The sequence below is a fragment of the Chrysochloris asiatica genome, unplaced genomic scaffold (assembly GCF_000296735.1).
Source record: "Chrysochloris asiatica unplaced genomic scaffold, ChrAsi1.0 scaffold00353, whole genome shotgun sequence".
NCBI lineage: Eukaryota > Metazoa > Chordata > Mammalia > Afrosoricida > Chrysochloridae > Chrysochloris > Chrysochloris asiatica.
In genome coordinates, this window is record NW_006408871.1 from 1,638,158 (window position 1) to 1,655,907 (window position 17,750).

Sequence of the window (17,750 nt, forward strand, 5' to 3'; positions counted from 1 at the left end):
CTGGTAGTTTCCAACTGCTGACCGTGAAATTAGCAGCCCAATTCGTTACCACTGTGCTACCAGAGCTCCTTAGAACTATACTACTTAGGGTTTCTAAAGGTTTCTATTTGAAAGTAGATAAAGAATATCTTTTGATGTGCATCTTGGAGGATTTGAACTCCCGATGTTTTGTTAGAAGCCCAGCTTGTTAACCATTTTTATCACCCAGGAACTCTTTCAGTAACATAATGGGATACAACCCACCTCACAGGGTGTCCATAACATTCAGATGCTATGTACATGTTTGGTAAACCTAAAATTCTGTCAAGCAGAAATATTTAACAGCTGTCCTGGAAAACTAAAACAAAACACAAAAGATAATTATTGCTACAGGTACTGAGAAAATTCAGGTAAGTGACTTTGTCCAAGGCCTTGTGGGAAATAAATGGCATAGGTCCAGGTTTGAGAGCCAGGGTTTTAATCCCTCAGCCAACCGAGAGTGAGCTAGATGGTGGTAAGTCTCTGAAAATACTGTTTGGTAACCCAAAGTCAATAGTTTAGCCAACAGTGAAAGTATGTATTTTATGCTGCAGTTATATGCCATCAAGTCAGTTCTAATTCATAGAGACCCTGTATAGGGTTTCCAAGGAGCAGCTGGTAGGTTTGAACAGCTGACCTTGTGGGCAGCAGTCTACTGCTTATCCTACACCATCACACTAGGACTCCATGTGACAATCCATACAAGCCAGGCATCCTAAATCAGTGGAGTCAGGTTCTAGTCCTGACTAACAATCAAGTGAAAGTGGGTAATATATAAATACCTCAAATATCCAGAATTCTTGGAGGTAAACATGTGCCCCATTAGCTAATATTACTGAAAAAATAATATCTCCCTTCATACTAAAATACTGAAAATTAGAACAAAATCAAAGCCTTTTGAAAATATTGCATATACCACACTCTACTCTATATTTTAATGTGTAAGGCTTTGGATTCCAGTGGTTGTCTAACTGGTGGTCAGCAGTCCTGTGTAGTAGGCTAGCATTACTATTGCTGTTTTCAGGTGAGGAAATGGGCTTTGTCCACTTTCAATTGGTTATTAGTGCCACAGTCAGGACCAGAACTTGGCTCCTCTGTTTTAGGCTGCCTGCAATGTATGAATTGTCAATCATTTTCACAGATGTGATCTCACCAAATTGTTATCTCACCAAACTACTGGGGGATTCAACAATGCAGGGATTGTTTTGTTTTTTTTTTTTTTAGGTGCTACTAATGGAAGTTTGCATTTATTTAGCTATTTTTGTTGTTGTTGTTTACTTTCTTCTTGCTCAGCAGATTGTCAGACATCAACAACAGTATCTGCTGCAGTTGTATGCCTCCTTTAATGCGGCCTACCTTTCTTCTGGTTGACAACTCTGGTGATACATCAGTTCACTAAATTTGTTATCATTTGTGAATGAAGACATATAGTGAAGATATCTAAGAGTAAATTAATTGGGTTTGAAACTCAAGTTTTGTGCCTTCTATTTAAGTTACTTTTATGCTTCTGCAATCTATGCTATTCAAATATACAATGTATGAACTTAAAACAAGTATGCACAATACATTTTTACAGGTAATTCAACTTATATAAAGAAAACATCGAATTTTAGTCATAATGTAATTTTATGAACATTAAGTGTCATCAAATCAGTTCCGACTCATATTGACCCTGTATAGCATTTCTATAAACATTTTTTGTTAAGTGCCATCAAGTCAGTTCCGATTCATAGCGACCCTGTATAGAGTTCCCAAGGAGCAGCTGGTGAGTTTGAAACTCTGACCTTGTGGATCAAACCAAACTTGTGCTCCAGTGCTTTATCCCACAGCAGCATACCAGGACTCCTGCAAACACTGTTGTAGTTGTTAAGTTCTGTCGAGTAGGTTCCACCCATAGCGACCCTGTATAGGGTTTCCAAGAAGTGATTGGTGAGCTTGAACCACCGATCTTGCAGTTCAAACTGACTTTGCAGTCTAGTGCATTAGCCCACAGCGCCACCCCAGGGCTCCACCATAGGAGTGTTGAAATATTTATTCTCGCATTATGACTCTATCTAAATTTGAAATTTTTCATATTATAAAGTTCCGTTTTTAGAGCTATTTTGTAGACCTACCATGTTGTTTTTTTATTGGCTATGCAAAGACATTCAGCTGTGTGGATCATAATGAACTATGTATAGAGAATAGATGCTCCAGAACATTTACTTGTGCTTATGAGAAACCTGTGCAAGAAAATAATAATTTATTAACTATGTGGTAATGCAACCACTATCATGTTTTTTTAAATGGTGAATAAATAACCTGTACAAGAGGTAGAAGTTAGAACAAAACAAGGGGGAACTGAGTGGTTTTAAATCAGGAACGGTATGCACCAGGGCTGTATCCTGTAACCATATTTATTCAATCTGTATGGAGTCCTGGTGTGGTGCTGTCGGTTAATGCACCAGACTGCAAAGCCTGGTGGTTCAAGCTCACCAGCTGCTCCTTGGAAACCCTATACAGGGTCGCTATGGGTCAGAACTGACTCGACGGCACTTAACAACAACAGGATTATATGAAGAAGAACATGACCATCAGGCTAGAAGGAAGACTCATTAACAGATGACACAATCTTAATTGCTGGAATCCAAGAGGACTGGAAGCACTTGCTGATGAAGATCAAAGGCTGTAGCATTCAGTATGAATTGCACCCCAATGTAAAAATAAAAATCCTCACAATTTGGACCAATTACACCATAAATGGATAAATGATTGAAGTTGTCAAAGATTCATTTTCTTGGAACCAAAAAACATGCTTATGGAAGCAGTAATCAAGGTATTAAATGATGTATTGCATTAGGCAATGTCAGTTTGAGGACTAAGGCTTGTCTGATGCAAGCCCCATATGGTATTTTAGCGTAGTGGTTACGAATCGGACTGCGAACCTTAAGGTCAGCGGTTCGAAACTATCAGCTGCTCCGCGGGAGAAAGATGAGGCTTTCTACTCCCGTAAAGATTTACACCCTCGGAAATCCTGTACAGGGTCGCTATGGGTCGGAACCGACTCGACGGCACTTAACAACAACATATGCATGTGAAAGTTGCACAACAAATAAGGAAGACTGGAGAAAAATCAATGTATTTGAATTATGGTGTTGGCAAAGAATATTGAAGTACCATGAACTACCAGAATAATGAACAAATCTGTGTTGGAGGAAGTGCAGCCAAAATCCTCCTTAGAAGCGAGGATGTTGAGACTTCATCTCTCCTACTTTGAACATGTTGTCATAAAGGACCAGTCCCTGGTGAAAGGGAATCATACTTGGTAAAGTGGAGGGCAAGCATAAAATGGAAAGACCCTCAATCAAACGGGCTGACACAGTAGCCTCAACAATGGACTCAAACATAGCAATTTTGAAGATGGTGTGGGACCGGGCAGTGTTTCATTCTGTTGTGCATAGGATCTTCAGAACCAACTCAATGGTGCCTAAAAATAATACAACTATGCTATTTATTCACCATTTTAAAAAAATGATAGTGGTTGTACTACCAGATAGTTAGTAAATTTTTATTTTTGTCCTAACATAATTCCATTATAATAATTTTTGTTGTTCAGTTTAAAACTTTTAAATGAACATGACCTTGTGTGGCCCTGTTTTCATTTATTTCTCATTGCTAGGCTCTATTACCAGTAGGGAAAGAGCTCTTGAAGCTGCTAAAGATGCTAAATAATTATGTTCTTATCTGGTATATTTTATGTCAGAATTGTATTGTTTGCCTATTTGTGGTGATAATTTATGGGGCTGAGGACCTTATTTGTTTATGTATTAAGCAAAACATATTTGGATTTCAGAAGATAGCTGGCTCACTTCCACTTTGTATAGTTGTGTTTTTTTGTGTTGTTTTTTTTAAAAGTGCTGTCAAATCTGTTCCAACTACAGCAACCTGTATAGGGTTTCCAAGAGCAGCTGGAGGGTTTGAACCATCAACTTTGTAGCTATTGGTCAAGTGCTTATCCTAGAGTGCCACATCGGGGTTATTTTGTACAGCAGAAAATGGAAAATGAGAATATTATTTCCCAGTCTAAATCTTTTAAGTCTACTTAATTATGAAATGGGCTAAAATAGTATTCCTATAAAAGTCTTGAAAATTAATTCATATTCTTTTCTTAATTAATTATCTCCAACACATTAAGGCAATACAAACTGTATTATCTTACATCAAGAAAGCAAAAGGTCATTTGAGAAGACAAGAGAGAAGGAAAAGACCAAACTGGGTGTTAGAAGAGACTGAAATATGCTTTCTAGCATAGAGATTTAAAGCAAATGAAAGAAGTGAGGAGATACAAGAGCTGAACAGAACATTTCAAAGATCAGCTTGAGAAGACAAGGTTAAATATAACAAAATGTGCAAAGAGCTGGAGTTAGAACACCAAAAGGGAAGAACACTTTCAGCATTTCTCAAACTGAGGAAACTGAAGAAAAAATTCAAACCTCAACTTGAAATATTGAAGGATTCTATGGGCAAAATACTGAATTATGCAGAAAGCATCAATAGAAGATGGAAGAAACACACAGTCACTGTACTAAAAAGAAGTGGTCGATGTCATCCATTTCAAGAGGCAGTATATGATGAAGAGCCAATGATCCTGAAGGAAGAAGTCCAAGGTGCATTGAAGGAACTGGCAAAGAACAAAGCACCAGGAATTGATGAAATCCAAATTGGAATCTTTCCACAAAGTGAAGAGTCACTCGAGGCACTCACTCATCCATGCCAAGAAATTTGGAAGACAACTACCTGGTCAACTGACTGGAAGAGGTCTGTATTTGTGCCCATTCCAAAGAGAGGTGACCCAATGGAATGTGGAAATCATCAGATAATATCATTGATATCCCATGCAAGTAAAGATTTGCTCAAGGTAAAACAGAAATAGCTACAATCATCAATTGACCTAGAGACCTTCCAGAAGTTCAAGCTGGTTTGAGAAGAAGATGTGAAATGAGGAATATCATTGCTGATGTCAGATGGATCTGGGCTGAAAGTAGAGACTACCAGAAAGATGTTTACTTGTACTTATTGACTATACAATTTTGATTGTGTGGATTATGACAAGCTATGGACAACATTACAAAGTATGAGTATTTCTGAACACTTAATTGTTCTCATGAAGAACCTGTACATAGACCAAAAGGCAATTGTTCAAACGGAACAAGGGAACACCGAATAGTTTAAAATTAGGAAAGTTGTGTGCCAGAGTTGTATTTTTTTTTTTTTTTACCATACTTATTCAATCTGTATGCTGAACAAATAATAAGAGAAGCTGGAGGAAGGCTCATTAACAGCTTGCAATGTGCAGATAATACAGCCTTGCTTGTTGAAAGTGAAGAGGACTTAAAATACTTATTGATGAAGATCAAAGATCACAGCCTTTGGTATGGGTTGCACCCATATCCATTGTAAAGAAAACAAAAATCCTCACCACTGAACCAATAAATAACATCCACATAAATGGAGAAAATACTGAAGTTGTCAATGACTTCATTTTGCTTGGATCAACCATCAACACTCATGGAAGCAGCAGCCAAGAAATCAAATGACATATTGCATTGGGCAAATGTGCTGCACAAGACCTCTTTAAAGTGTTGAAAAGCAAAAATGTCAGTTTGAGGACTAAGGTGCACCTGACTCAAGCCCTGATACTTTCAATAACCTCATATGCATGTGAAGTTGGACAGTAAATAAGGAAGATAGTAGAAGAATTGATGCATTTGAGTTATGGTGTTGCAGGACAAATTTGAAAGTACCATGGATTGCCAAAAGAACAAATAGATCTGTATTGGAAGAAGTACAGCCAGAGTGCTCCTTAGAAGCCAGGATGGCCAGATTTCGTCTTTCATACTTCAGAAATATTGTCAGGAAGGACCAGTCCCTAGAGAAGAATATCATATTTGGTAAAGTGGAGGGCAAGCAGAAAATAGGAAGACCCTCAACAAAATGGACTGACACAGTAGCCTCAACAATGTGCTCACACATAGCAATCGTGAAGATGGTACAGGACCGGACAGTGTTTCATTCTGTTGTGCATAGGGTCGCTGTGTGTCGGTACTGACTCGGTGGCACCTAATAACAACAACAACAGAGTTAAAGTAGAAAGTCCCTCCCAGAAATTTGAAAAATATAACTAATGTGTCAAGTCTACTGAAAATGGAAAAAGTATGGCACAAAGCTAATGAAGATGGTCTGGCATTATTGCAGGAAGAAGTAGGTAAAATGGTAGGGACTACAGAGTCGGTGACTAGGAATATTCAGAGCCTACAGCACAAAATTCAAATTCTGACAACTGAACTGGAAGAAGACGAGGAGAAGGCAAAAGAGATACTTCAAATAGATCATTGTGGGGTACTGTGTCTTCCAGAACTTCCTCAGGAGAGTCTCAAAGCACCTATACTTCAGGAAGAAATTTTGACTCTAATTCCAAACAAGAATGCTCTTCTAAAGGACGTGGAGACTCTTCATAAATCAACCCAGACAAAGAACATGTTAACCTTCTTTGAAGAAACCTATAACAAACTATATACCTCTTGAAGTTTTTATATGAGATTTTTGTTTTATATTAATTTAATATTCATGAGTATGTAAAACTGTGATATACAGTGATATTACAGAGGCTGAGGCTTTTGTGGATATTATTCTTCTCTAATAATTAAATGCACTTTAAAATCAGACCATACTAGGCAGATCTATCATAAGCATCTAGTGTAGTCCTGGAAAATGTTTTAACAACTGCCAGGTCTAGGATATCACATTTGCTGTATCTCCAGTTGCAAGAACAGCTACAGTTTGATAGTTTTTAATGTCTGAGTAAACCTCATTGGTCAGTGCAGATAAAATTTGATTCTATGAATTGATGTATGTAAAATGTTTGTATATAGTGCCTAGTTCATAGGACCGTAAGCTTTGTTATGATTATTATTTAGCTTATGGCTTACGTTTTGTGTTTGGTTATTTGGATGTTAAGAAATCCCCAAATACCTTTATTCTCTTTAATAATTCCCTAGTCTTTTTGTGAACCATGTCTCTGTAAAATATTTTTCTTTGATTGGGTTACTGAATAGATGTTGAGTATTTATTTTCACTGCATCAAAGCATGCTTTTATTTTAGTAAATAATAAAAAGAACCCTTGAGCACATTTATGATTTGTAGTAACTCCTTAAAATGAAATAATGTTTCTTCTTAACTATTTTTGTTTTAATAATAAGTTTATATATGTAAACAAATTATCATTTAAACGTGTAAAACTAATTTCTAACCAAGTATATACTGTATTGCTTAGGATGCTTTTATTTAAATTATAATTAAAAAAAAAAAAGAGTTGGAACCAACTCAGTGGCACTTAACAACAGCAACAATAATATACAGATTTGATACCTAAATTTAGAAATCAGATTCACTAATAACATACCTGAAATTGAACAAGAAAACTAAAAATAACTGCTATTTCTTCTTTTATAAAAGATCAAGCAAGATGGCAAGTTGTTTTGTTGTTTTTGTTTTGTTTTGTTTTTCCCCTTTTGTCACTGAATGAACACATGGAAACACATTAGCCAAGGAAACTGACATAGTTCAGGGGTATATGTATCTAGTGTGTGAGCTCATTTCTTAAAAGATTAGACTTTCATATGGCATTTCTTGTTACAGTTCAACCCTGTTTGGGGGAAGGGAAGACTCATTGATGTCTTCCAGGAACTTGTCATTAGGTGACAAACAGAGACACCCTCCTAAATAATTCAGATACAAGACAGTCTGATACAATAGCAGAAATTTACTGGAGGTATTATGAGGAGAAGGTGGAAAGGAAATCCTACTGAAGTGGGAGAGATGTCTGAGAAGACTTCTTGGAAAAGGTGCTATTTTAATTTGGTCTTGAAGGAAAATATAATATTTGAGCAAGCATATTTTGAACAAGGGACATTCCACAGTGAGAGAATTGTGTTTGTAAATAATACATGGTGTTGGTGTGCCACCAAATCAGTTCCAACTCATTGCAACCCTGTATAAGGTTTCTGAGGCTACAAATCTTTATGGGAGCAGAAAGCCTCATCTTCTGTTCTTTGAACTGGTAGATTCAAACTACTGAACTTGTGGTTAGCATTCCAGCTTGTAATCCACTTCTCTACCAGGGCTACTTAAATAATACATAGCATAAACCAAAAAACAACAACAACAACAAAAAAAACCATAAACAACAACAAAAAAAAACACTACCATTGAATCAATTCCAACTCACAGCAACCCTGTGTAGGGTTTCGAAAGCTATTAATCTGTAATGGAAACAGAAAGCTTCATCTTTCTCCTGTGGAGCTTCTGGTGGGTTTGAACAGCTGACTTTACCATTAGCAGTCCAGTGCTTATCTTACAGTACTACCAGGGCTCATTATATTGATACTTTCTGTGCTATGTACTTTACAAGCCTTAAATCATTGGATTGTACACAGTCTCAGGGAGTAGGTCCTAATATCTCAATTTACAGATCGGAAACCGAAACTTGGAGGCATTGATTTACTTATGGTTATAAAAACAATTGTAGCAAAGATAGGTAGCAAAGATAGGTCTGTCTGCTAGGTTCAAAAATATTAGGTGGGAGTAGGTTCTAGTTCATTAAGGAAATGACCAATGAGACTGTTAGTATGAAGCATAAAACTGAGGGTAGTGTTTCCCAAGTTTGTCTTAATTTTAAGAATAAGTTGAAGCACTTGTTTCAAATAGAGATTTCCATTCCCTTCCCCCTGGAGATTCTGATCTTGGTGTACAGCAAAAATACCCTTTGCCACTGAGTCGATTCTGACTCATGTTACAGAGTAGAACTGTTCAATGTTTTCTTAGCTGTAATCTTTATGAAAGGAGTCCTGCTGTGATGCTGTAGGATAAGCACTGGACCACAGGGTCGGTTTGAATTGCAAGGTCGCCAGTTCAAATCCACCAGCAGCAACTTGGAAACCCTATACAGGGTGGCTATGAGTTGGAACGGACTTGATGGCACTAAACAACAACAACAATCTTTCTGGAAACAAATTGCCAGGCCTCTCTTCAGCAGTACCACTTGGTGGATTTGAACCAACAACCTTTAGGTTAATAATCCAGCACAAACCTGGTGTGGGTAAGGTCTCAAAATCCGTATGTTTAACCAGCATTCAAGTTGATTCTTTTGACCAGACAAGCTGGACACACTTGATTAGCTTGATTAAGATATAATAGAAAATAGGTATCTAACTCTTTATTGGAGTCCTGGTGTGGCACTGTAGCATAAGCACTGAACTGCTAGTCCTGCTATCCAGAAGATTGGCGGTTCAAACTCACCAGCTGCTCCTTGGAAACCTTACATAGGATTACTATGAGATGGGACAGACTCAACAGCAGTTAACAGCTGCAACAACTTTTTACTGGTGTTCAATTTTTTGTAGAACTGAAATTTTTTTAAAAAGTCACAAGGTTTAGATTTTATTCTGTTTAATGGAGTACTACTGAAGGTTGTTTTGAACCGCAAGGTCAGTGGTTCAAGCTTACCAGCTGCTCCTCAGAATCCCTATACAGAGTTGCTATGGGTCAGAACTGACTCAATGACAATTAACAACAAAACAACTGAAGGTGTGGTGTCCTGGTGTGGTACTGTGGGTTAATACGCTGGATTGCAAAGTCAGCATGAACCACAAGGTCAGCAGTTCAAACTCACCAGCCACTCCTTGGAAACTCTAAACAGGGTCGCTATGGGTCGGAACTGACTCGAAGGCACTTAACAACAACAACAACAACAACTGAAGGTTTATGGAGTCTTGGTGTGGTGCTGTAGGATAAGCACTGGACCGCAAGGTTGATTCAAACTCAACAGGTGCTTCTCAGAGTCTGTTCAAACCCACCAGCTGTTCCTTAGAAACCCTATACAAGGTCACTATGAGTCGGATTCAACTTGATGGCACTTAACAACAACAGCTGAAGGTTTATGAGCAAGATATGAAATTATTATATATTAATAGGAAAAAACAAATGGAATATACTTTATAGGAAGAAAAGTACTGTTGTTGTTCAATTTTAAGATTTTTTAAAACTTCTGATAAGGTCATTTTCAAATGAAGAAATGCTAGCTTACTAAAAAGGTACAAAAAGCACCTTTTATTTTAGAATGGAATCCTATGTAGCTTTAGATTATATATGCATATATTTTAACACAAAATATAAAATGACTATTATAGTGTTTTTTATATATATTGTTTCTCTGATTCAAAAAGTAATCCATTTTTATTGGACCTCAATGTTGATGGGAATATTTGTTCCCTTTCCTTCCTTACTCCACTCTCTCCTTCTGACCTCATTAATTCTTCCCTCTTTTAGTTGCCTTCTACTTACCAGTGAAATACATACCATCACATGGGCACTGCGTCAGCTTCCTGCTTCAACCTGCAGCGTCCATGCCTGTACCTTTGGTTTTTCCTTCTACATCCAAGAAAAGAGGTGTCACGGCCATATTCCTCTGTATCTCTTTACCCATGACCTCCATATGAATGAACTAGATGTATGTTCTTCAACTTGAGTAATATATGGTTTTCTTTCGAGGAAAAAAAATCTCTGTAGACATACAGGGTTGACTTAAATCTTTTTATTATAATGTTAAATAAAATAGTGTAAACTGTGAGTTATATCTCTTATATGAGATTTTTAAAAAGCAATTTTATACATTAATACAAATAAATTACAAAAGAATATTCAATAGCTTTTATATAACTATAAAAAGTGCGTTTAGAAATTTAAATATCTAACTCTTTAGAATTAGATTTTGGCTTACGTTTTGTGTTTGGTTATCTGGATATTAAGAAATCCCCCAAAACTGATGCAAATAAAACTCCAAAATTCAAATCTACATAGTATAATGTGACAAATGAAACTGAATTGCAACTTGAAAATGTGAATACTGTTTTAACAGCTACTGCCCTGGTTCTTTTGTATTCTCCATGCATATACCACTGTGGGTCCCTCGATAACTTATCTCCCATACTAATTATATCCCATACTAACAAAATGAATTAAGACTTCTTCTATGAACTTTACTATAGCCCCACATGGCCTAGTTTGGTTTCCTCTGGATATTCCATTCTTATTTGTTGTTAACTGTCATTGACTTGGTTCAGACTCACAGTGACTCTGTGTAAGTTTCTGTGGCTGTAAATCTTTATAGGCGCAGAAAGTGCCATCTTTCTTCCATGAAGTGGCTGTTGGGCTTGAACCACCAACCTTGTAGTTAACAGTCCAATGCTTATCCTACAGAGCCTCTGTAATTCTGGATATTCCGTTAGAACCTTGTATTTTTCATAATACTTAACACTATGTACTATAATGCCTGTCTTTCAGTCTCCACCTTCTACCATCTTGTTTAAAATGAATTCCCAGCACTCATGCAGTGAGATCATAAAACAACATTATATCTTTTTTACTTGCAATAATATGACATTCTCCCCATGCATTATTCTTTGAAATCATTTGTTAGCATAATATCCATCATATTTTAATATATTTAGTTTTTGTCCTAATGTTATACATTTAGATTGCTTTCAGTTTTTCACTTTTATTTGTAACCCTTCTTAGACTAAATTACTTAGTAGTTGAATTACAAGGAGGAAAATTAATATAGTGATTAATAACTTAGATTCAAACTTGGTTGGTTTTATTGCCTGCTAGAGTGTGTGACCTTTAGCAAAAGAATAACCTCTCTAAGTCTCAATTTACTTACTTCAATATAAGGACAATAGTATTATCACCCTCAAAGTATATGGATTCTGTAGCATAGTATATAAATAAAGAAAGTGACCAGAACAAGGGCTGACACAATAATAGCTATTATCTTATACTTACAAAAAAACACTTGATTTAGGTATTGATAAGTAATGAGATTTACTCGTTTACATTTCCAACTTTGAATAGAACATGAATCTGTAGTTTTACAATATTGCCACCTATTTGAAGCACTCTAAAGCACTGAACTGCTAAGTACAAGGTCAGCAGTTATAACCCACCGGCTGCTCCTTGGAAACTCTATATAGGGTCACTATGAGTCAGAACTGACTCAAAGGCACTTACAACTACAATAACAGGTAAACATGGTTGGGAGAAGTGTAGAAATATTTGTAATTGTGAAAGGAGGAAGAACAATTAAAAACTAATGCTGTTGACACCACTGAAACTTTTAGCAAAGATCTAAACCAAATCTCTTCTTATCCTAAATAACTCCCTTTTATGTCTTGTAAGTCAGCCTCTGTCATATAGTGCAGTCTGGCACCCCTGTAGAAATTTCCAGAGTACCTTTGACCTAGAAACAAGCAGTTCTGCAGAAAAATATGATTTGGCTTACCTTGCTCACATAGGGGCTAAAGACAGCAAGTTGTGGATAAGCTTCAGAAACGTACTTATAACTTAGAATTAACTAATGTTAAATAAAGACATGCTTATAGCTTTTTCTGTATCAAAACACTTCTTCTCCCCTTGAGCATCAGAATATTTAGCATTTTCAATTGTGGGCCTTTTATTCTTTCAGAAAACTGTTTACTTTCACATTTTAACAGAGTCCATCAGTATAATACAAACCCAGCTCCATCATTGCTCCCTTGATCATTTCTCAGAAAACTGGTCCAGCTTTGCTGACTTCAGAAACAGAGCTACAGGTGTCCAGATGATCTAACATGCCAGGAAACATGTGACTTTGATGGTTAGTCAATTCTCAAAAAATTCCTCTCAATGTCCTTTTATTTTTTTTAATGTTTTATTGTGAATTATGTGATAGTTTACATCTATATTTTAAATTTATTCCAGGGCACTTATGTTGATATTGTTATTGTTAAGTGCCATCAAGTCAGTTTTAACTCATGGTGACCCTGTATAAAGTTTCCAAGGAGAGGCTGGTAGGTTTGAACCACCAACTTGTAGTTAGTAGTCCAGTACTTACCCTACTAGGCCCCACCTGAAGTCAGCTCTAATCCTGTGACCTATAGTCATCGGTACAAAGGAAGTCAACTTCTGTAAAAGTGGTCAACCAAGATTCTGCCACCTGCAACTTTGTGTTGTCCAATCAGAAATATCCCAAATGTACCCCCCTTTAATTTTGGCTTTTGCCTTTATCAACTTCGGTAATTCTAGATTCCATGTAACACTTTTTCAAAGACTTCTTGATTCTTTTTCTATATTTTTCAAAACACCCTTTGCCATTAATACAACTATTTATATTCTTCAAGGTAGCATAATATTCCATTGTGTGTATGTACCAGAACAACTATTTATATGTACTTAAACAGACTTGGAATGTTTTTTACCACATCACAAACCATATGAAGATGGAGTGTGTTTACATTATCACCTACAGGGCATTGCTGAAGAGAGTTCATTCCTGCAAGGATATAGTGGCTCTGAGAAGGGTAGTTTCCTTTGCTTCAAAGGAAACCAAGGCTTCCAAAGGGTTCAGTCTGGTTCCACCCCACCCCGACCCCGACCCCGACCCCGACCCCACTAATAATCTGAATTTCCACTTTAGGTATATTGAATCAGAACCTGCAGTTTAACAATATCCCCAAGTGATTCTAATGTATTTCCTTATGAGTGCCTCTCCTGTATTAGGAACTCAAGACAAAGTGCAAACTAGAAGATGTCAACACTGAGGGGGTGCGGGTGGAGAGGGAAACCCAGCGAGTCTCTGCTTATTTTAATAAATAACTTTGCTTGTTGCAGTGTGCATGCAAGTGGATTTCAACTCACACTGGCCCTATAACATATAAACTGACACATTTTGTTGTTGTGAAGTCAGTCGCGACCCATAGAGACCCTGTATAGGGTTTCCAAGGAGCAGCTGATGAGCTTGAACCGCCAACGTTGCGGTTCAAAGGGCTCTACAGTCTGGCGCATTAACCCACAGCGCCACACCAGTACTCCTAACTGACGCATAGGGTTTATGTAATCTTTAGAGAAACAAACTACCACGTTTTTCTCCAGTGGAGCGTCTGAAGGGTTTTTTAACTTCTAACTTTGATTAGCAGCTCAGTGCTTATCTACTAGGCTACTAGAGTTCCTTGGAGTGTGTTTGTTGTTAAGTGTCTTGGAGTAGGTTCTGACTCATAATGACCCTGTACAGGGTTTCCAAAAAGCGGCTGGAGAGATTGAACCGCCGACTTTGCGGTTCAAGCCGACCTTACGGTCCAATGCTTTATTCCACAGCGCCACATCAGGAATGCGTTTGTTATGGTTAAGTGTCGGCGAGTGGGTTCCGACCCATAGCGACCCTGTATAGGGTTTCCGAGGAGCAGCTGGTGAGCTTGAACCGCCGACCTTGCAATTCAAACGGTGTTGCAGTTCGGCGCATTAACCCACAGAGCCAGGGAAAGTAGACCGCAGCTACTAGCACTCCTCCGACAAAAACACCCTCAACGAAATTCCAGCTCTGTGGCGCCTTCCCGTCCTCCCAGTTCTGAGACGCTTTCCCGTCTCCTTGGCAACCCAGCAACCACCAATTGCAGCTAAGGATTATTGGCCACGTGTCCTCTGCCCCTTCCCAAGCGGCTACAACATGGCGACCCGGTAAACTGTAGCTGCGAGTTTGAGTTACTCTTATAGCTGCCACAACACTGACCATGGCGGTTCCGGCTATGTTTAATTTGCGTCGGAGCTCAGATGAACTTCCTGGAGACCCTTCACGAGAAGATGAGGAGTGTAACTCTGAAGACTGGGTCAGCGACTCGTGTTCCTGCTCCTCAGCGAGTAGCGATTCTGAGTAAGGCTCTCGAAAAGGGACAATTAGGTCCATTCCTTCCAACGGAAAATGTGCATGTGACTTGGAGTCCAGCAGAGGGTATTGAAATGTTTAGGATTGGATGTTTGAGGCTATATAATTTGTGTTTATTTGAGCCACGTTTCAAATGAATGATGTTATAACTGCTTTTTTTGTGTGTGTGTGCTATGGTTGGCCTTTTATGATTCTCAGATGAGGAGGATGTGTAGTATTTGAGGATATTAGCTGTTAGAACTTTCATAAAACTGTACATATCGCAGTGTCTCTTGCTTTTCTGGTGTCATGATCTTTGTGAACTTAACCTCGGTATCTAGAGAAGCCCTGGTGATGCTGTGGGTTATGCATTGGGCGGCTAACCACAAGGTCGATGGTTCAAATCCACTCCCTAGGGGAAAGGTAAGGCTGTTTTTCTCTAAAGATTTACAACTTTGGAAACTTTATGGAGCAGTTCTACGCTGTCATGTAAAGTTGCTATTTATCAGAATAATTGGACAGTTAAGTGTATTTATAATAGAGAGAAGGAGCTCTGGTAGCGTGGTGGTTATGAATCAGGCTGTGAACCGCAAGGTCAGCAGTTCGAAACTACCATGTGTTCCATGGGAGAAAGATGAGGCTTTCTGCTCCCGTAAAGATTTGCAGCCTCAACAACCCTGTACAGGGTCGCTATGAGTCGGAACCGACTCCACAGCACATAACAACGTAATAGAGAGACTGCATCTTTTATAAGGTAATTCCATAAATTACCAAGTTTTGTTTTTGTGTGTTCCCCCCACCCCAACAGAAGTGAATTAATGGAAAAATAGTTTTTTAAACCCCCTCCTATATAGGAAAGAAAGTCTCCTATAGTCTTACTATGGAAGACAACTTCTCTTTTCTTTTGAGTATTTCTGCCATATTTTCCTATACATCCCAAGGAATTTTTGGTTTGTATTTGATGTTGTTAAGTTGTTAATGCCGTCGAGTCGATTCCAACTCATAACAACCCTGTATAGGGTTTCCAAGGAGAGCTTGGTGAGCTTGAACCACTGACCTTGCGGCTCAAACCGATCTTGCAGTCCAGTGCATTAACTCGCAGCACTATAACATGACATAATTTTTGAAATACAGAATGTGTTATTTTGTCCTTTTTTATTCTTAGTAAGACTGTGAAAAAGTTGTTTTGAGTCACAGAATACAATTTGACGTCAATTTTAAAGAAACTAAAATCTATCCCTAATTGCTGTGAATTAAGAACTTTGGGGGACATTTAATTAATATAATAGTAGCTTGAAATTAATAATGGAAAACAGACACCAAAACATCAGCTAGCTCCTTAATGGACTGTCATCCATTTTGTATGTGTATTTAGAAATAGCAGTTATAAGTATTTAAAGTGTACGTAGTCCTGGTGTGGTGCTGTGGGCTAATGCATCAGACTGCAAAGTCGTTTGAACTGCAAGGTTGGTGGTTCAAGCTCACCAGCTGCTCCTTGGAAACCCTATACAGGGTCACTATGGGTCAGAATCCACTCAATGGCACTTAACAACAACCACAACAAGAAGAATAATTAACCTGATGGTTATTTTCACCTTTGGTAGTGGTGGTTTTGTGCCAAGTCAGTTCTGACTTATAGCGACCCTCGTATCCAAGGCTGTAAATCTTTTTACAGGAGCAGTTAGTAGTCCACTTCTAACACTACGCAAATAACTGTGTGGTACTGCAGAATAAGCACTAGGTTGCTAATCACAAGCTTGGTAGTTCAAACCTACCAGTTGCTCCTCGAAAACCTTATGCAGGGTCACTATGAGTCAGAAACAACTCAATGGACAGCACTTAACAGCAACATAGATGGGTAAAACGTTTTTGTCTTTTTTTTTTTAATTATTTGGGAGAAACAATATCATTGTTGTTAGATTCCATCGGGTCAGTTGCAACTTATAGCAAACTTGTTGTGTACAGCAGAATGAGACACTGCTCAGTCCTGCACCATCCTCACGATCATTGCTATGTTTGAGCCCATGGTTGCAGCCACTGTATCAATCCATTTTGTGGTGGGTCTTCCTCTTTTTTGCTGACTCTCAGTTTTACCAAACATAATGTCTTTCTCCAGGTACTGGTCCCTCCTGATAACATGTCCAAAGTACATGAGACAAAGTCTCCCCTTCTGTGTCTTCAAGGAGCTTTCTGGCTGTACTTCTTCTAAGATCAATTTGTTCATTCTTCTGGCAGTAAATGGTGCAGTCGATGTTCTTCACCATCACCTTAGTCTTTGAAGTGATGTCTTTGTTTTTAAACATTTTTAAGAGCTCTTTTGTCTTTTACAGCAGACTCCCCAAATTGCAAGGTTGGTTTGAACTGCAAAGTCAGCAGTTCAAACTCACCAGCCGTTCCTCAGAATCCATATATATATATATAAAGTTGTTGTTAGTGCCATCAGGTCAATTCTGACCCATAGCGATCCTAATAGGGTTTGCGAGGAACATCTGATGCGTTTGAACCGCCAACCTTGTGGTTCAAATTGACCCAAACTGACCCTGTGGTCCAGCTCATTATCCTGTAACACCACGCCAGGACATATATATATATATATGGTGGTGGTTATGTCCTATGGATTCAGTTCCGATTCATAGCGACCCTGCATAGGGTTTCCAAGGCTGTAAATCTCTACAGGAGCAGAAAACTTCACCTTTTTCCCCACAGAACAGCTGGTAGTATCGAACTGCTGACCTTCCCAACTTGTAACCGTTATGTTACCAGAGCTCATATATATAGAGAGAGTCTTGGTGTGGCACTGTGGGCTAATGCACCAGACTGCAAAGCCATTTGAACTGCAAGATCGGCTGTTCAAGCTCACCAGCTGCTCCTCAGAAACCCTATACAGGGCTGCTATGGGTCGGAATCAATCGATGACACTTCACAGCAATATATATACATATACATATACATATACATATA

At 38.2% G+C, this 17,750-nt stretch overlaps 1 protein-coding gene across 1 annotated transcript in view; it reads left to right on the plus strand.

Moving 5' to 3' along the window:
• Nucleotides 1-14,560: 14,560 nt before the first annotated feature.
• Nucleotides 14,561-17,750, plus strand: part of INTU (inturned planar cell polarity protein) — a 156,178-nt gene continuing 152,988 nt past the window's right edge. Inside the window, exon 1 of the mRNA XM_006876097.1 lies at nucleotides 14,561-14,798. Within this exon, the coding sequence (XP_006876159.1) occupies nucleotides 14,659-14,798 (140 nt within the window). The 5' untranslated portion in view covers nucleotides 14,561-14,658. The remainder of the gene's footprint in view (nucleotides 14,799-17,750) is intronic.